Raw genomic sequence first — 21328 nt, 5'->3', positions numbered from 1 at the left:
ATACCAAGCTTAAAATAAAAATCAATTCCCCCATGACATAGAAATATTGATTATGGAGGTTATTAAAGATGCTTTTATATCGTATGTAACTTTTACTAGGTCTTCTGGGTTGTTGAAGTGTGGGACATGTACAGGCAGCTGCAAGAAAATGTAGAATAACCGGTACTCTGAAGAACAAGGAACCTCTTAAAACCTGCTGTCAAGAAGACTAGTCTAATTTTGGGAGCCCTTTGTCTGAGTAAGTTGGTGAATGAACACACAGTTTGTGTGAACACATAAACCTGCCGCTGATGGTTTCTCGTAGGTCGGGACCTCCATGCTGCTCCCTGGGCCGCATGCCGCTCCTTTTATGGCCCCGACCTACCGCTGATGCTTTCTCGGTAGGTCGGGGCCAGCGTGAGCTGGTGCAGGAGGGCAACGGCAGTGAAGAGTGATGTCAGCAAGGTCCAGGTCGGTGATTGGAGCGTGGGCAGATGCAGCAGGAGTGGCGGGATCGGGGTGAAGGAGCTGTGAGAGACTGTGGAGGAATGTGATCGGGGCCCAGGGGAGGCGTGAGTTCGGGGCCAGGGGTCCAGGGGCAGCACGGGCCAGCCCACACTGCGATATGTGTGCACACTAGGTCCATGCAACAGAGCAGGTCTCCAGTTGTCTTGGGTAATCCTTGCCACTCAACCAAGACCTAGCTCTGTCAATCCCGTGTGGTGGCTGGTGTGCAACTGCCACCCACACGTTTTAAAAAAATCCACGCACAGGCATCTTCCACCCTTGAGGATGTAGTTCGGGTTCTTCATTCGAAACACCTGTGAACTCATCCTTTTTTCTGGCATGGAAGCAAGTCATCCTCATTTCGAGGGACTGCCTATGATGAAAGTTTGAAAGCACAAATGTTAAAGCACATTTGCTCAGCGAAAATAAGAATTATAAAAGAAATACTTGGATTTAATGTGCATTATGTTGTGGAGTAGTATCAAAACATCAAAAACGATGGGCAGGCTCAATTTAAAAAAAACTTTACAACCCTGTAAAATACATATGACCACAACTGTAAACATAGCGATTTCGAAGTCGAAGGTTTTTGCATCAAAGGCGGCAGCGTCACGTAGCCCGGATCCTGGCGTGAGTCCGCCGTCAATCAAAGCAGCGCCGCCTTCTCGTCCAATCAAACATCGACGCTCTGCTGATTGGCAGCTGGGCCAACGCGAGCTCTGGGGAGGCTCCATTATTGGCAGCGCGAGTACGCCGCAGAACCGAGCTATGGCTGCGGAGACTGCAAGGGCGCAATCTGCTCAAGAGGGGGGCGATACCATTTTTGGTAAAATCATTCGCAAAGAAATCCCGTGCAAGCTCCTGTACGAAGACGATAAGGTAGAGTAGGGGGTGTGAGACATTGGAAGTGTAAATGGTTGCAAAGTGCTGCTGCAGGTGCTCCGGAGTCTGCTCTGTTCGGCCTTTTTATGTAACATTTAAGGGGAGCTTGCCAAGGGTTGCGGGGAGACTGAGGATTGCGGTCTTCCCATTGCCTGTGCTCAATTTGATGACAGTCCTTCCCATTATTATAGTGGTGGCTGGGACGGACTGGCACCTCCACCGTTGGCATTTGTCAATGAGAACCCCACTTTCGGAGGAGGAAGAATTAAAGATGGTGCGATTACTGATGGGGTGGAGTTCAATCCAGGAACTAATGCAGCGTTAGAATCATTCGGCGTTTACAGCACGGGAGGAGGCATTTGGGCCCAGCGTGACTTTGCTGGCTCTAAATGCCGGGCCTCACAGTCGCTCTCTGGTCCAGCACGAAGCATATTAATAAATATTGTCTGCTGTTAAGCTTGCACCAAGGCCCAATGACTGTTTCACCCCAGCAAACCCATGCCCTTTTACTGTGCTGACTCAAGAACCCAGGCCTCAGGGTTACTGTGTGAGCTGACAGGATCAAGATGGTCAGAAGCCGAGGATAGATTGGCTGAACTTTTCGACTAATTAACTTGAATGCAGTCTTGCATTTTGCAATTTCATATAATATAAAATAAGCCAAGGAGGTTTGCTCTCGATCGGGCTTTCATGTCAAAGCAGGTTGGCACTGTACCAGAACTGGCCTCGATGTAGGGCTGACTATATTTTCTGAACCGAATCTGGGGGAGGGAGCACAGCACAGTCGCCAGGACGGTAAATGTAGGTTGCGTAGAAAGGCGCAATTTTGTTTTTTTGAGCAAACAATCTGCAAAAAGCAGGGCCGGAACTTTCCGCTTAAATAATGCTGTTCACAGCATCTACCGGCTGCAATGACCGGCTCCTTCCCCTCCTCACGGCCCGGCTCCAGCCGGTTACCGCCGGGCACTGTCACTCACATTGTGGCTCTGGGCCGATTTCTCCCTCACCCAATTTGGCAGCGGGTTATCTGGGGATTCCGTGAGGGGCGGGGCACTGCTGCCTCAGTGAGTCCACCCCTTCTATTGGTTGAAAGCAGGCAATTGAAATCCTTCCCACCAATCAGAACGGGCCCTGCAGCGCAGCGCAGCCCCGCCCACTGCGGGGGATTCGGGCTCACGCGGCTCCTGGACCCGCGAGTATTCGGGAGGAATCGCCTGTCCCCGGAAAACTGGACACACCAAGTTAATGTCAACTATTTTATTATTGCTAACATGTACTAAATGCAGTGCAGCAAACTTGTCCCACCCACTCCTTCCCTCAACGACTATCTGTCCCACCTGTGACAGAGTCTGTGACTCTTTTTGGACTGTACAGCCACCGAAGAACTCACTTCAGGAGTGGAAGCAAGTCTTCCTCGATTCTGAGGGACTGCCGATGATGATGATTAGGGAATTAAAAACAGAAAATGCTGGAAACGCTCAGCATCTCAGGCAGCATATGTGGAGAGAGAAACCAATTATTGTTTCATCAGAACTAAATTGATACTGTTTCCTACATTACAACCGTGACTGCTTCAAAAGTATTTAATTGGTTGTAAAGTGCTTTGGGACACCCGGTGATCTATAAATTGAAGTCTTTTTTTTTCTTTCAGTGTATTGCTTTTAATGATATTGACCCACAAGCCCCAACGCACTTCCTAGTGGTTCCCAAGAAGCCGATTGCTCACTTGTCTGACGCAGAAGATTCCGATGCAGCGGTGAGTGAAGTTTTTTTATTTTTATAGTTTGTTCCAAAAAAATTATAATAGCATGTTTGTAATTTATAACATTTTATCAATCAGATTTCAAACATATATATATATCCTTATAATTAACATTTTTATTAGAAGATCACTTTATTAGGTGGCATTGAATAGGATTTTGTCAGCTAGAAGGATGGGCTGATTGGGTAGATTGCAGCAGCTGCCAGCTCTGAACTTGCTAATTAACTGCATCCCAGGTTTGGTCTGGGAGTCTAGGGCCGGGCCTTTGCCTTTGTTAAAATTAGAATGTTTATAGTTGCTTCAAATTACTTGGTTAAACTTTGTTAACGTTCTGGTAGGTGGAAGTGGAATTATGCCAGAGCAGTCCTACAGAACTGTGCAACAGAGGAGAGGCATTGGAGGAGAATGGTGTCAACCCTGCAGATTGAGGTGTACAAAATATTGAGGGGCTGGGACATAGTGGATAGTAAGGGCCTATTTCCATTGGTGGAGGGGTCTATTACGAGGAGGCATAGTTTTAAGGTGGTTAGTGGAAGGTTTTGAGGGGGGCTTCTTTAAGCAGATGGTTGTGGGGATCTGGAACTTGCTGCCTGGAAGAGTGGTGGATGCAGAAACCCTCACCACTTTTAAGAGATGGTTGGATGGGCACTTAAAGTGCAGTAACCTGCAGAGCTGGTAATTGGGACTAGACTGGATGACCTTTTGTTGGACGGTGCAGATATAATGGTAAGTACTGCAGGGAATTGAATATGGCTAGGGTGATCTCCTGGACTAGTTTCGATCGCCTGGATGATTCAGCGAGGAATTTTCCCAGATTTTTTCCCCCCTAAATTGGCCTGGGTTTTTATCTCGTTTTTGCGCCTCCCAGGAGATCACATGGCTCCGGTTGGGGTGGAGTGTAGAATGTTTCAGTATGAGTGGTGTCACAGTTGTGTGAGGTGGAATGGTTGAACTGGGTGCTCTTTGTCTTTGTCATTGTTCATGGGTTGATATGTAACCTTTCGGGCTGCTGACCAAGGGCCGTGCGACTCTGTCGGCCGACGTGGACATGATGGGCCGAAATGACCTGCGCTGTAAATTTCTATGTTTCAAAAAGATGAGGGGAGCTAAAATACTATGATCATAGTTTTGTGCTGAGAAAAACAAAAACAGAAAAACAGATATTGAATGGCGGAGCAGGATTGAGGGGCCATATGGCCTACTACTATTTCTTATGTTCTTAAAATTGATATGAATTGGTAGGCAACAAACAGCCGATGGGGGGAGGGGGTAGTTGGCAAAGATGGCATTTTTGCGGAAGAGCAAGGGCAGTTTTGAAGAGGAGCGGTGGAGCCTGGTGAGAGGAAGCTATTGACAACACCAACTAGAATGTGACTGGGAAGAGGAGTTGGGTGGTCAGGAATTGAGTGAGCAGGAGGTTGTGGGAGTAGCAGTTGGGTCTCATTGAGATAAGTATAGATGTGGCAGTAGGTGAGATGGCGGTGAAGCTGCAGATGATGGCGGTTCATAAGACCATTTTTGTCTGAGCAGACCTTTTGAAGTGCCTTGAAACATTTTCTATGTTAAAGGTGCGATATAAATGCAAGTTGTTGTTGTGGAGGTGGGGAATTCGGAATTGGGGCCAAATGAAAAGGGAGGACACAGCAGAAGCAGCTGTGCAGTCAGTCTCATTCTTCTTAATGATTGATCCCTCCTAATCTCCATGCATACAGGCTCAAAAATAGATAAACTCAACTCACTTTTCTGTGTGTTAGAATTGTTAATATAGTTGAAACAGTATGAATTACAAGTAAAGCTGAAGCAGGTGGTGATGTCGCCTATAATCTACCTAATTTGATCTCCCATGGCAGTGTATATACAGACTCGACCAAGTGTGCGGTATTACGATCCTTTGGTGGGTGGGGGGGAAAGGAAAGAGTGTGGCGCATGGTTATAGAACCATAGTGAGAGAGGAGGATGGGATGGAGAGGAAGGGCAGCTTTGAGAGGGAGAGTAGGGTGCACTATTTGGGGGTGGGGGGGAGGAGAATTAGATGGAGTGGAGTGGGAAATATCTGCCAAGGGGAGGCAAGCCATAAAACTTGGGGCGTTTCTTAAATGTGTTTATTATACATTGGGGGAGGTGCTCAGGCCCACAAAGCCCTTTCCAGGAGGGTGGAAATTGAGCAAGCCTTAAAAGGCGGCCAGTGAGGGGAGGGAGCACGGAAGACAGCAATTAAGGGGTGGGATAAGTCGGTCACTGGGAGAGGTTATAGGCCATGAGCGAGGTGTGGCGGAAGGCCTTCTGTGGAGGAGAAGCAAGCCTCCCTTTAGCCGTAATGGCCATATCTAACTCCCTCTTGAATATATCCAATGAACTGGCATCAACAACTCTCTGCGGCAGGGAATTCCACAGGTTAACAACTCTCTGAATGAAGAAGTTTCTCCTCAACTCAGTCCTAAATGGCCTACCCCTTATCCTAAGACTGTGTCCCCTGGTTCTGGACTTCCCCAACATCGGTACCATTCTTCCCACATCTAACTTGTCCAGTCCTGTCAGAATCTTGTATGTTTCTATGAGATCCCCTCTCATCCTTCTAAACTCGTGTATAAAGGCCCAGTTGATCCAGTCTCTCCTCATATGTCAGTCCAGCCATCCCGGGAATCAGTTTGGTGAACCTTCGCTGCACTCCTTCAATAGCAAGAATATCCTTCCCTAGATTAGGAGACCAAAACTGAACACAATATTCTAGGTGAGGCCTCACCAAGGCCTTGTACAACTGCAGTAAGACCTCCCTGCTCCTATACTCAAATCCCCTAACTATGAAGGCCAACATACCATTTGCCGCCTTCACCGCCTGCTGTACCTGCATGCCAACTTTCAATGACTGATAAACCATGACACCCAGGTCTCGTTGCACCTCCCCTTTTCCTAATCAGTCGCCATTCAGATAATCTGCCTTTGTGTTTTTGCCCCCAAAGTGGATAACCTCACATTTATCCACATTATACTGCATCTGCCCTGCATTTGCCCACTCACCTAACCTGTCCAAGTCATCCTGCAGCCCCTTAGCCTCCTCACAGCTCACACCGCCACCCAGTTTAGTGTCATCTGCAAACTTGGAGATATTACTCAATTCCTTCATCCAAATCATTAATGTATATTGTAAAGAGTTGGGGTCCCAGCACTGAGCCCTGCGGCACTCCGCTAGTCACTGTCTGCCATTCTGAAAAGGACCTGTTTATCCCAACTCTCTGCTTCCTGTCTGCCAGCCAGTTCTCTATCCACGTCAGTACATTACCCCCAATACCATGTATTTTGATTTTGCACACCAATCTCTTGTGTGGGACCTTGTCGAAAGCCTTTTGAAAGTCCAAATATACCACATCCACTGGTTCTCCCTTGTCCACTCCACTAGTTACATCCTCACAAAATTCCAGAAGATTTGCCAAGCATGATTTTCCTTTCATAAATCCATGCTGACTTGGACCGATCCTGTCACTGCTTTCCAAATGCACTGCTATTTCATCTTTAATAATTGATTCCAACATTTTCCCCACTACTGATGTCAGGCTAACCGGTCTATAATTACCTGCTTTTTCGCTCCCTCCTTTTTTAAAAAGTGGCATTACATTAGCTACCCTCCAGTCCATAGGAACTTATCCAGAGTCGCTAGATTGTTGGAAAATGATCACCAGTGCATCCACTATTTCTAGGGCCACTCCCTTAAGTACTCTGGGATGCAGACTATCAGGACCCGGGGATTTATTGGCCTTTAATCCCATCAATTTCCCTAACACAATTTCCCGCCTAATAAGGATATCTTTCAGTTCCTCATTCTCACTAGACCCACTGTCCCCTAGACAGGGCTTTGAACTAATGGGTGAGGTGGGAGGATTCAGGAAAGAGTAAATTTAAAAAGTCAAGACTCTAGAGCAGAGCAGAGTGGAGCTTTGGCTAAAAATAAGCAGAGTGGGTTAGGAAGGGACAGAGAGTAACAAAGGTCATAAGGCATCAGTGACAAAGGTGACATCAGGGAAGAATAGAAATACAGGTACAACCTCTGAAATCTGGGAAAGCTTGGGACTGAGGCCATTCTGGTCTTTGGGTTTTTCCGGATTTCAGAACAGAAATCTGACGTCCCGAATCTGGAAACCCCATGCCTGAGTTTTGGGTTTTCCTTGATTTTCGAAGCCTAAATCCGACGTCCCAAAATTAACTCGCAGCGCACCCGTAGTTCGGAAGAAAAGTGTGTATCTGCGTGGGCGTGTGTGTCTGCATGAATGTGTGGGGTGGGGGGGTGTTATTTACAGAATACTGATCAGAATATCCGGTATTCTGAACATTCCGGTTTTTGGAACTCTGGATTTCGGAGGTTGTACCTGTAAGTCAAAGCTAAAGGCACTATATCTGAATGCGTGAAGCTTTCGCAACAAAATAGATGAATTAGCGTAGGTAGAAATGAATAGGTTTGATCTAATAGCCATAACAGATGTGGTTGCAAAGTGATCATGGTTGGGAACTAAATATTCCAGGATACTTAACATTTAGAAGAGATGGGCAAAATGGAAAAGGGGGAGGGGTGGAGCTAAGAAACAGCAAGAGGCAGAAAACATTGGTGGGCGTTGTTTATAGGTCCCCAAATAGTAGTTTAATGTAGGGCAGAGTATAAATCAGGAAATTAGAAATGCATGTAATATGGGTAATACAGTAATCATGGGAGACTTTAATCTACATGGGCAAACCAAATTTGCAGTAATAGTGTAGAGAACAAATTCACGGGGTAGGAAATTTAGGACTGAGATGAGAAATTTTTTCACTCGGAGGGTGGTGAACCTGTGGAATTCTCTACCTGTGGAGGCCAAGTCAATGAATATATTTAAGGGGGAGAAGGATAGATTTCTGGAACCAAAAGGCATCAAAGGGTATGGGGGGAAAAAGCAGGAATATGGTGTTGCGAGAGGATCAGCCATGATATTGAATGGTGGTGCAGGCTTGAAGGGCCGAATGGCCTACTACTGCTCCTATTTTCTATGTTTCTATGTGTACAAGATAGTTTTCTAGATCAGTATGTTAATAAACAAACTAGAGAACAGGCTATTTTAGATCTAGTATTGTGCAATGAGAAAAGGTTAATTAATAAGCTTGTAGTAAAGGGGCCTTTAGGGAAGGCTGACCATAATTTTATATTAGTTGAATCCGAAACTAGGGTCTTGAATCTAAACGAAGCAAACTAAGTAGGTATGGGGATGAGTTAGATTGGGAAACTACTTTAAAAGCATTTAAAGAACTAATACATAATTTACAACAAATATACATTCCTTTAAGTCACAACCCACAGCAGAAGTGGTCTAACCGTGGTTAACAAGACGTTGAAAATAGTATTAGATCAAAGGAAGATGATTATAATGTTGCCAAAAAGAGTAGTAGGTCTAAGGGTTTTAGAATTCAGCACAGGAGGATCAAGAAATTGATAAAGCAAGGGAAAATAGAATATTAGTAAACTAGCGAGAGACATAAAAACAGACTGTAAAACCGTCCACAGGTATGTAAAAAGAAAAAGATTAGTGAAGGGGCCATTGCAGGCGGGGACTGAGAAATTTTAGTGGGGAATAAGGAAATGGCAGGGAAATTAAACAAATACCTGAAATTGTGCTCCCCATGAGTGTGTACGAAGTGCGAACATGTCTGTTGGGTCCCTGCAAGTTCCGGGTTTAGGTATGTGAAGCGCATGCGCTTAAACCCGGCACTTGCAATCTGTCAAACTCTCACACATGCGAAGGAAAAGGGCCTCCGCGGGCAGAGAATTGGGCTATTTGCCCAACTCCTGCCCTGCGAATGTCCTTCAAACTCTTACGCTAATAAAAGCAAGCCTGCTTTTACCAGCACAAGTTTTTTTTTAAAAGAAAAGTAAAATGATATCACTCATTTATATATTAAAAATCCTGTCCATTAAGGTAAGTTTATTTTTTGCCCTGTTAAAACATATTTTAAAAAATGTTCAAAAAATTGTTTAAAATATTGAATTAAATTGCACTTTAATTTTAAATATGTAATGTGCTTTTCTAATTTATATTCAGTGTTTTTGGGGGTATTCTCATTCATCATCACAATCACCTAAGGAGGTGGTACTCAGTAAGATAATGGGACTAAAGGCAGATAAATCCCCTGGACCTAATGGTTTGCATCCTAGGATCTTGAGAAGTAGTGGCAGGGATTGTGGATGCATTGGTTGTAATTTACCAAAATTCCCTGAATTCTGGGGAGGTCCCAGCAGATTGAAAAACTGCAAATGTAACGCCCCTATTTAAAAAAGGAGGCAGACAAAAAGCAGGAAACTATAGACCAATTAGTCCAACATCTGTGGTTGGGAAGATGTTGGAGTCCATTATTAAAGAAGCAGTAGCAGGACATTTGGAAAAACAAAATTCAGTCAGGCAGAGTCAGCATGGACTTATGAAGGGAAAGTCATGTTTGACAAATTTGCTGGAATTCTTTGAGGATGTAACGAACAGAGTGGATAAAGGGGAACCAGTGGATATGGTGTATTTCGACTTCCAGAAGGCATTTGACAAAACGTTACTGCACAAGATAAAAGTTCAGAGTTGGGGGTAATATATTAACATGGATAGAGGATTGGCTAACGAACAGAGTCTGGATAAATGGTTCATTCTCTGGTTGGCAACTAGGGGTGTTGTAGGGATCGGTGCTGGGACCCCAACTATTTACAATCTATATTAACGACTTGGATGAAGAGACTGAGTGTAACGTAGCCAAGTTTGCTGACTATACAAAGATGGGAGGCAAAGCAATGTGTGAGGAGGACACACACAATCTGCAAAAGGACATAGACAGGCTAAGTGAGTGGACAAAAATTTGGCACATGGAGTATAATGTTGGAAAGTGTGAGGTCATGCACTTTGGCAGAAAAAAAATCAAAGAGCAAGTTATTATTTAAATGGAGAAAGATTGCAAAGTGCTGCAGTACAGTGGGACCTGGTTGTCATGTTCCAAAATTCCATCGATTCTAGAACTGTTCCCGTGGATTGGAAGATAGCAAATGTAACCCCACTATTTATTTAAGAAAGGAGGGAGAGAAAACGGGGAACTGCAGACCAGTTAGCCTGACATCAGTAGTAGGGAAAATGCTAGAATATATTAAGGTCAAGGCCATTTAGAAATAATAAGATTGGGCAGTCTCAACATGGATTTATGAAAGGGAAATCATGTTTGACAAATCTTAGTTTTTTGAGATTGTAACTAGCAGAATAGATAAGGCGTAATCAGTGAATGTGGTGTATTTAGATTTTCAGAAGGCATTCGATAAGGTTCCACACAAGAGCTCATTAAACAAAATTACTGTTCATGGGATTGGGGGTAATATACTGACATGGATTGAGGATTGATTAACGGACAGAAAACAGAGAGTAGGAAAAAACGGGTCATTTTTGGGTTGGCAGGCTGTCTCTCTTAGGCAGCCCCCGGGAGTCAAGGATTACTTGTCACCCTAAAATGAGATCAATGTGGGATCTATAGTCTCTTGTCACAGGTGGGGCAGATGGTAGTTGGAGGGATGGGTGGATGGGGGTGCTTGATTTGTTGTACACTCCTTCCGTTGTTTGTACTTGGCTTCCGCGTGCTCCCGACATAGAGGCTCGATGTGTTTGGTGCCCTCTCTGATGCTCCTCCTCCACTTTGACCAGTCTTGAGCCAGAGGTTCCCAGGAGTCAGTGGGGATGCTGGATTTTTTTCATGGAGGCTTTCAGGGTGTCCTTGAAGTGTTTTCTCTGCCCTCCTGGGACTTGCTTGCCGTGAAGATCGGAGTAGGGTGCTTGTTTCGGGAGTCTAGCATTGGGCATTCGGACAATGTGGCTCGTCCATCGGAGCTGGTCGAACGTGGTCAAGGCCTCAATGCTGGGGGTGTTGGCCTGAGTGAACGCTGACTGCCAATGAATTTGCAGGATCTTGGTGGCACTTCTCCATTGCTTTGAGGTGTCTACTGTACATAGCCAATGTCTCTGAAGCATATAGGAAGGCAGGTATCACTACTGCTCTGTAGACGATGAGCTTGGTGCCGGGTTTGAGATCCTGGTCTTCGAACACACTTTTCCTCAGGCGCTGATAGTAGGCACACTGAAGGCTGTGTTGGACTTCATCGATGTCTGCCCTTGCTGATAGTAGGCTCCCAAGGTATGGGAAGTGGTTCACATTGTCCAAGGTCTCATCGTGGATCTTGATAACCCGGGAGCAGTACTATGCAGCAGGAGCTGGTTGGTAGAGGATCTTTGTCTTACTGATGTTTAATGTGAGGCCCAGACTCTCGTACGCTTCAGTGAAGGTGACAACGATGGTTTGGAGTTCAGACTCTGTGCACAAATGCAAGCGTCATCTGCATATTGTAATTCAATGACAGAGGTTGGAACAACCTTCGATCTGGACTGGAGATGTCGGAGTTTGAACAATTTCCTGCTTGTCCTGTAGGTTAATTCCACTCCAGCAGGGAGCTAGTTAAGGGTGAGATGAAGCATTGCAGTGAGGAAGATTCAGAAGAGGGTTGGTGTGATGAGACAGCCTTGCTTGACCCCAGTCTGCACTTGTATTGGGTCTATGGTGGATCCGTTGATAAAAATCATGCCGTGCATGTCATCATGAAGCAGAGGAAGGATGGTGACCAAATTTTGCGGACAGCCGAATTTGAGAAGGACACTCCATAGTCCCTCATGGTTGACCGAGTCGAAGGCCTTTGTGAGCTCAAAGAAAGCCATGTACAGAGGTTGATGCTGCTGCCGACATTTTACTTGACTGTAACTAGTGGGGTACCGCAAGGATCGATGCTTGGGCCTCAGCTATTCACAATATACATCAATGATTTGGATGAGTGGACTAAATGTAATATATCCAAGTTTGCTGATGATACAAAGCTAGGTGGGAATATAAGTTGTAAGGAGGATGCAAAGCACAGAAACATAGACATAGAAACATCGAAAATAGGTGCAGGAATAGGCCATTCGGCCCTTCGAGCCTGCACTGCCATTCAATGAGTTCATGGCTGAACATGCACTTCAGTACCCCATTCCTGCTTTCTTGCCATACCCCTTGATCCCCCTAGTATTAAGGACAACATCTAACTCCTTTTTTAATATATTTAGTGAATCGGCCTCAACAACTTTCTGTGGTAGAGAATTCCACAGGTTCACCACACTCTGGGTGAAGAAGTTTCTCCTCATCTCGGTCTTAAATGGCTTACCCCTTATCCTTAGACTGTGACCCCTGGTTCTGAACTTCCCCAACATTGGGAACATTCTTCCTGCGTCTAACCTGTCTAACCCCGTCAGAATTTTAAACGTTTCTGAGATCCCCTCTCATTCTTCTGAACTCCAGTGAATACAAGCCCAGTTGATCCAGTCTTTCTTGATAAGCCAGTCCCGCCATCCCGGGAATCAGTCTGGTGAACCTTTGCTGCAGTCCCTCAATAGCAAGAATGTCCTTAAGTTAGGAGACCAAAACTGTACACAATACTCCAGGTGTGGCCTCACCAAGGCCCTGTACAACTGTAGCAACACCTCCCTGCCCCTGTACTCAAATCCCCTCGCTATGAAGGCCAACATGCCATTTGCTTTCTTAACCGCCTGCTGTACCTGCATGCCAACCTTCAATGACTGATGTACCATGACACCCAGGTCTCGTACCTCCCCTTTTCCTAATCTGTCGGATGTACAATTGTTGTAGTTCATCCATGCGGTCTCTAAATGTCTGCCATTGCCCATCCACAATCAACCCCTTCGCCAATCTATCCTAGCCAATTCATGCCTCATACCTTCAAAGTTACCCTTCTTTAAGTTCTGGACCATGGTCTCTGAATTAACTGTTTCATTCTCCATCCTAATGTAGAATTCCACCATATTATGGTCACTCTTCCCCAAGGGGCCTCGCACAACGAGATTGCTAATGAATCCCCTCTCATTACACAACACCCAGTCTAAGATGGCCTCCCCCCCCAGTTGGTTCCTCGACATATTGGTCTAGAAAACCATCCCTTATGCACTCCAGGAAATCCTCCCCCACAGTATTGCTTCCAGTTTGGTTAGACTTCAAGGGGATATAGACAAGCTAAGTAAGTGGGCAAGAACATGGCAACTGGAATATAATGTGGAGAAATTAAAGTTATCCACTTTGGTAGGGAAAATAGAAAAGCAGAGTATTTTTAAAATGTTGAGAGATTGGGAAATGTTGGTGTTCAGAGGGACCTGGGTGTCCTTGTACACGAATTGCAAAGTTAACATGCAGGTACAGCAAGCAATTAAGAAAGTAAATGGTGTGTTGACTTTTATTACAAGAGGATTTGAGTATAACAGTAAAGACGTCTTACTGCAATTAGGTAGGACCCTGGTGAGACCACACCTGGAGTATTGTGTACAGTTTTGGTCTCCTTACCTAAGGAAGTATATACTTGCTATAGAGGGAGAGCAACAAAGGTTCACCAGACCAATTCCGGGATGGGGGGATTGTCCTAATGAGGAGCGATTGAGTAGACTAGACCTATATTCTCTGGAATTTAGAAGAATGAGAGATGATTTCATTGAAACATGCACATTTTTACAGGGCTTGACAGGGTAGATGCAGGGAGGATGTTTCCCTTGCCTGAGGAGTCTAGAATAAGAGGTCTGCCATTTAGGACTGAGATGAGGAGAAATTTCTTCACTCGATTGTGAATCTTTGGAATTCTCTTCCCTAGAGAGCTGTGGAAGATCAGTCGTTGAGTATATTCAGGATGGAAATTGCTAGTTTTTTTTTGGATATTCAGGGAATCAAGGGATGTAGGGATAGTGCAGGCAAGTAGAGTTGAGGTAGAAGATCAGCCATGATCTCAGTGAATGGTGGAGCATGCTCGAGGGGCCAAATGGCCTACTCCTATTATATTCTTATGTGGTTTATCTTTTCATTTGATTACAGTGCTATTTGTCAATGTTTGTTGCTTTGTTTGATGGCTGTGGTTCTGTTGTGTGACAGGGCAGCAGTGGTTAAGACAAGTTATCTGGGAAATCATAAGATAAACAACCAATGATAATTAAAATTTGGCTGCTTTGGTGAGAAAATAGCATTGGTTCCCTAATGTACAGTAGATGTTTACAGTGGGCACCTCTAAATAATATAGTTGAGGACTCAAAATAATACTCTTTGGGAGCTATATGAAGTGTTATGAAAGGGAGTTTATAAAAATCCTATAATGGCTGTCTATTAGTGAGAGATTATATTGGAGCCTCTTAAAGAGATGTACTATAATACAGTAAAAACATGGCTTGAAGAGTGGTGCAGGAGGGAGGGATTCAAATTCCTGGGATATTGGAACCGGTTCTGGGGGTGGTGGGACCAGGACAAACCGGACGGTCGGCACCTGGGCAGGACCGGAACCAAAGTCCTAGGGGGAGTGTTTGCAAGTGCTGTTGGGGAGGGGTTAAGCTAATATGGCAGGAGGATTGGAACCTATGCAGGGAGACAGGGGGAATTAAAATGGGGGTAGAAGAGAAAGATAGAAAGAAGAAAAGTAAAAGTGGAGGACAGAGAAACCCAAGACAAAAATCAAAAAGGACCAAATTACAGCAAAAGTCTAAAGGGACAAAGTGTGTTAAAAAGATAAGCCTGAAGGCTCTGTGCCTCAATGCGAGCAGTATTCGTAATAAAGTGGACGAATTAGCTGGGGGCCATCCATTAACGAACATGATATAATTGTGATTACAGAGACATGGCTCCAGGGTGACCAAGGCTGGGAACTCAATATCCAGGGGTATTCAACATTTAGGAAGGATAGACAGAAAGGAAAAGGAGGTGGGGTAGCGTTGCTGGTTAGAGGAAATTAACGCAATAGTAAGGAAGGACATTAGCTTGGATGATGTGGAATCTGTATGGGTAGAGCTGTGAAATACCAAAGGGCAGAAAACGCTAGTGAGAGTTGTGTACAGACCACCACACAGTAGTAGTGAAGTTGGGGACAGCATCAAACAAGAAATTAGGGATGCGTGCAATAAAGGTACAGCAGTTATCATGGGCGACTTTAATCTACATGTTGATTGGGCTAACCAAACTGGTAGCAGTACGGTGGAGGAGGATTTCCTGGAATGTTTTAGGGATGGTTTTCTAGACCAATATGTCGAGGAACCAACTAGAGGGCTGGCCATCCTAGACTGGTGATGTGTAATGCGAAAGGACTAATTAGCAATCTTGTTGTGCGACGCCCCTTGGTGAAGAGTGACCATAATATGGTAGAATTCTTAAGATGGAGAGTGACAGTTAATTCAGAGACTAAGGTCCTGAACTTAAGGAAAGGAAACTTCGATGGTATGAGACGTGAATTGGCTAGAATAGACTGGCAAATGATACTTAAAGGGTTGATGGTGGATAGGCAATGGCAGACATTTAAAGATCACATGGATGAACTTCAACAATTGTACATCCTTGTCTGGAGTAAAAATAAAATGTCCAAGGTGGCTCAACTGTGGCTAACAAGGGAAATTAGGAATAGTGTTAAATCCAAGGAAGAGGCATATAAATTGGCCAGAAAAAGCAGCAAATCTGAGGACTGGGAGAATTTTATAATTCAGCAGAGGAGGACCAAGGGTTTAATTAGGAGGGGGAAAATAGAGTATGAGAGGAAGCTTGCTGGGAACATAAAAACTGACTGCAAAAGCTTCTACAGAAATGTGAAGAGAAAAAGATTAGTGAAGACAAATGTAGGTCCCTTGCAGTCAGAATCAGGTGAATTTATAATGAGTAACAAAGAAATGGCAGACCAATTGAACAAGTACTTTGGTTCTGTCTTAACGAAGGAAGAAACAAGTAACTTTCCGGAAATACTAAGGGACCGAGGGAGGAACTGAAGGAGATCCTTATTCGTCAGGAAATTGTGTTAGGGAAATTGATGGGGTTGAAGGCCGATAAATCCCCAGGGCCTGATAGTCTGTATCCCAGAGTACTTGAGGAAATGGCCCTCGAACTAGTGGATGCATTGGTGATCATTTTCCAACAGTCTATCGACTCTGGATCAGTTCCTATGGACTGGAGGGTAGCTAATGTAACACTTTTTAAAAAAAAAAAATAAAAAAAAATAAGGAGGGAGAGAGAAAATGGCTAATTATAGACCGATTAGCCTGACATCAATAGTGGGGAAAATGTTGGAAACTATTATTAAAGTTGGAAAGCAGTGACCGGATCAGTCCAAGTCAGCATGGATTTATGAAGGGGAAATCATGCTTGACCAATCTTCTCGAATTTTTTGAGGATGTAACTTGTAGAGTGGACAAGGGAGAACCAGTGGATGTGGTATATTTGGACTTTCAAAAAGCCTTTGACAAGGTCCCACACAAGAGATTAGTATGCAAAATTAAAGCACATGGTATTGGGGGTAATGTATTGACGTGAATAGAGAACTGGTTGGCAGACAGGAAGCAGAGAGTCGGGATAAACGGGTCCTTTTCAGAATGGCAGGCAGTGCTAGTGGGGTGCCGCAGGGCTCAGTGCTGGGACCCCAACTCTTTACAATATACATCAATGATTTAGATGAAGGAATTGAGTGTAATATCTCCAAGTTTGCAGATGACACTAAGCTGGGTGGTGGTATGAGCTGTGAGGAGGATGCTGAGAGGCTGCAGGGTGACTTGGACAGGTTAGGTGAGTAGGCAAATGCATGGCAGATGCAGTATAATGTGGTAAATGTGAGGTTATCCACTTAGGTGGCAAAAACATGAAGGCAGAATATTATCTGAATGGCGGCAGATTAGGAAAAGGGGAGGTGCAACGAGACCTGGGTGTCATGGTACATCAGTGATTGAAGGTTGGCATGCAGGTTCAGCAGGCAATGAAAAAGGCAAATGGTATGTTGGCCTTCATAGCTAGGGGATTTGAGTATGGTAGCAGGGAGGTCTTCCTGCAGTTGTACAGGGCCTTGGTGAGGCCTCACCTGGAATATTATGTGTAGTTTTGGTCTCCTAATCTGAGGAAGGACATTCTTGCTATTGAGGGAGTGCAGCGAAGGTTCACCAGACTGATTCCCGGGATGGCAGGACTGACATGAAGAGATACTGGATCGTCTGGGCCTGCATTCATTGGAGTTTAGAAGAATGAGAGAGGATCTCATAGAAACGTATTAAATTCTGATGGGACTGGACAGGTTAGATGCAGGAAGAATGTTCCTGATATTGGGGAAGTCCAGAGCCAGGGGATACAGTCTAAGGATTATGGGGTAAGCCATTTGGGACCGAGATGAGGAGAAACTTCAGAGTTGTTAACCTGTGGAATTCTCTACCGCAGAAAATTGCTGATGCCAGTTCATTGGATTTATTCAAGAGGGAGTTAGATATGGCCCTTACAGCTAAAGGGATCAAGGGGTATGGAGAGAAAGCAGGAAAGGGGTACTAAGGTGAATGATCAGCCATGATATTGAATGGTGGTGCAGGCTCGAAGGGCCGAATGGCCTACTCCTGCACCTATTTTCTATGTTTCTAATTGAGCTATAATGCATCTTTGGCAGCTGATCAAGAAGCATGTGAGAGGGAGAAATGTGTTTGAGGATGGTTTGTATGGAATTCCTAATGATGGAGCCATGAATTATCTCAGAAATTAGAATGAGGAGCTAGTTAACTAAGTGCAAATCAAATTATTACAAATAAAAACAACTGATTGAAAACATTTGCTTATGTACTCCCAAGTATTAATCATATTTCAATAATTTTTCCTGCTGGTCAACTCTGGTGAAGATTAATACCACTTCTATGCAATGTCTAGAAGTGATTACCCTGTAAAAGAAAATCTTTTTCTGGGAAGGGGGGGATTTGGAGGAGTCCACAAATCATAAAGCCATATACCTAACTACTTCTTCTGCAGATAAAAAGAACAATTTCTGGGGAAGTTGCTGTTCATCATGCAGCAATATACTTGGTTACAGTAAGACTTCAGGAAAAAAACTGAACCAGCAATCATTTTTATTTTCATTCACCCTTACATTTATTTGCGATTATATTTTTATATATATATCTATATATCAATAGCAGTGCAATTTTAAATACTCACACTTGGGTTTATATTGTTGGTGGAATGGGAACGAGAGTAAGCAATTCGGCCCCTCTAGTCTGTTCCGCCATTATATTAGATTGTGGCCGATCTATACCGTAACTCCATTTACCCGCCTTTGTTCCATGTCCCCCGATGCCCTTACCTGATAGTTTTTCAGATTTGATCATTTCAATTGACCTAGCATCATTTGGGGGAGTGAGTTCCAGATTTCCTTTTACTCTGTGAAATAATACTTCCTGATTTCACTCCTAACTGTTCTAGCTCTGATTTTAAGATCATGCCCCTTTGTTCTGGATTTCCCACAAGAGAAAATAATTTATTTTGTATTTGCTCTGTTGAATCCCTTTTTTAAATACCTCAAGTAGATCACCCCTTAATCTTCTAAACTCCAGGGAATACAGACCAAGTTTATGAAACCTTTTTTTTTAGTGTCATAATTAGATTGACACTGATCTCATTGAAAGATTTTAAGATTTTTGTTTTGGTAACCTTGTACTATAATCTGCTGCAGATTACTGGAAAAAAATCATGTTTAAATATTTTCCTAATTTTTCCATTGTCTCCTGAAGGTGGTGACTCATCGAAGTACAAATCTATCGGCCCAGCAACCTCATAGTGCACCACCCGAGTGGCCACTCCTCCTGTGTGGGGTTACACTGTCAGCCAGCTATGCTACTGTGGAGACATTGCAGTTTAGTCTAATCTGTCCTCCTCTGACTATCCACCCATACCCTTTTGTCAAAGGCATATAGGCCAATCAGTAGCTGGAAGCCGGTTTCTTCCTGTCTCCTCTCGGTCACGGACACTAATTATAGCATTCTATTGTTTTAAGTGTGATCAGAATGGGGATTAAAGCTGGTGTCTTTGTGACTTAGTACCAGGCCATGTATGCATTGAGCTGTTACTGAATCCCCTTGTATTAAATGCTAATAATTGTATAATCAGTGTATTTTACCCAGTAAAATTAGTTTGGTAATTTTATGGTGAACTATTACTCATTCAATTATATTTTTGGAATTACCTTGCAGCTTCTGGGACACCTGATGATCGTTGGTAAAAAATGTGCAACGAAGTTGGGCTTAACAAATGGCTACAGGCTCATTCTGAACGAAGGCCGGGATGGTGGACAGTCTGTCTACCACATTCACCTCCACGTATGCGGTGGACGCCAAATGCTTTGGCCTCCAGGTTAATTGCTACCTGAACGTTACTTGATCTTTGGAACGCTTAATGCAGTCTCTTAAATAAAGAACATGTTGCGTGCAGAATAATGGTTTGCCACTCTCAAGACACCATGACTGTTTACTTTTAATGTATCCATTGCTGTAAAGCATACAAAATAAATTCAGTTCATAGGAATCTGTTGTGCAAATGCTGTTTACTTAAACTGTAATGCCCTACAGGAGTACCTTGTGCCTCCTCTGCCCCAGGCTTCTCGAGGACCAGAATTTCCCTCGCAGTCATTTACCTTGTGCCGGGGACTATTGCCGCAGATCTCTGGCTGTGCAGCTCACAGGCCACTATGTTAGCAGCAGCTTCCTGCCAACTTTCCCACCCGGGAGATGAAATCAACCCCCATGAATATGCAGTTGACCAAGGAGACCACATTGTAGTGTTGTTTATATCCATATTGAGGTATATGACCCAATCATGGTACAGCCAGCATTAGTGTGCTGCTGAGAGGCATTTTGCAAAGACTGTAGAGACAAAGAAATAAAGTAAACATTTACTTAGCACTAACCGAAGCGTGTAGATTTTTCTAAGGGCAATAACAAAATATATCTTTCAAGTTGATAGCTACTAGTCAAACTTTCTCTTCTGAATAAGTTTTGGGGTACTATTTGACCCATCACTGTCCAGTTCAATACTAGCGACTGCTATTACATTGTTCTACGCAGACACTTAGTGTTCAAGAAACTGTCACTTGCTGGTGTTGGGCTCGTGGTACAAACTCTCGAGACCCAGGATAGCCTCTGGGAGGACTGCTCACCCCCCAGCCCCCTGCCTAAATTGAATGTATGATCCAGATTAAGATCTTATTCTGATGTGTGGACTGCAGCTGCATGGGGCAGGGAAAAAGACCAAGAACGTGTTAACATTGTGCTCTCACTTTCCCTAAAGAGGTCACCTGCGATCTCAAACTTGATTCACGAGAAGTTGATGATCTAAAACTAAGTCTGGATTCTCTGGAACACTACTAGTTATCAGTGCTGAATACTAATAATTTGATATCATATAATGAAACTTTCAGCTTCTGCTGGGATATTGTTGACGGTAAACAAATCAACTCTTTTTTTTTTGTACATTCCTTTTGAGCTCTTCTCCCCACACAGCCCTGAACACTTCTCTACTGCAATACAGTACTTTCATATAGTGGCTATGTTTAGAAAATGCAGATCTTACACTGTTGAATAAATTTCAGTTTTACTTTGGGCTGAAATTAAACCCTTAGCGCTTAATAACTAACAGATCAAAGTGCAGTTTTTTTTTTCATTTTAAAAAAAAAAAAGGAATCCACTGCTCGATTTTTGAAGATTTTGTACATTTGCCCACACTGAAAATGGTATTTGAATACATCAATTGTTCACTTCTCTCCAGCCTGTAGCAAGGGGAAGGTGAGGGATAACATTTATTTTAATTAATTATTCTAGCAAATTAAATAGACACTAATATAAAAGCAAAATACTGCAGATGCTGGGATCTGAAATAAAAACAGAAAATACTGGAAATACTCAGCAGGTCAGGCAGCATTGGTGGAGAGAGAAACAGAGTTAATGTTTCAGGTTGATAACCCTTCGTTAGAACGGGAATAAAGTTAGATGTAACAGGTTTTAAGCAAGTGTAGGGGAAGAAAGAACAAAAGGGGACGGTCTGATGAGGTGGAAGGCAGAAGAGATTGAGACAAAAGGGATGATGGTGCAAGGCAAAAGAAGATGGTAATGGGACAAGTTAAACAAGATGAGTAGATAGTGTGTAAATGGAGATGACAGAATCATCAACAGCTGCCATGGGAAAGAGAAAATAAATAGTGGCAGAGGTAATGGTTTGAAATTGTTGAACTCGATATGTTGAATCCAGAAAGCTGAAGTGCCCAAATGAAAGATGAGGTGCTGTTCCTAGAGCTTATGTTGAACTTCATTGGAACAATGTAAG

At 43.8% G+C, this 21328-nt stretch overlaps 1 protein-coding gene across 1 annotated transcript; it reads left to right on the top strand.

Annotated features, from left to right (window-relative positions):
- The first annotated feature begins 1202 nt into the window (after positions 1-1202).
- On the top strand, positions 1203-19534 carry hint1 (histidine triad nucleotide binding protein 1). Its single transcript, XM_070858651.1, has 3 exons — positions 1203-1365; positions 3020-3124; positions 19204-19534. Exons 1-3 carry the CDS (start codon positions 1255-1257, stop codon positions 19366-19368), a joined length of 381 nt encoding a protein of 126 aa, XP_070714752.1. The 5' UTR covers positions 1203-1254; the 3' UTR covers positions 19369-19534.
- Positions 19535-21328: the final 1794 nt, after the last annotated feature.

The sequence above is a fragment of the Pristiophorus japonicus genome, chromosome 1 (assembly GCF_044704955.1).
Source record: "Pristiophorus japonicus isolate sPriJap1 chromosome 1, sPriJap1.hap1, whole genome shotgun sequence".
NCBI classification, from domain to species: Eukaryota; Metazoa; Chordata; class Chondrichthyes; family Pristiophoridae; genus Pristiophorus; species Pristiophorus japonicus.
This window is presented reverse-complemented; position numbering and strand designations above follow the sequence as displayed.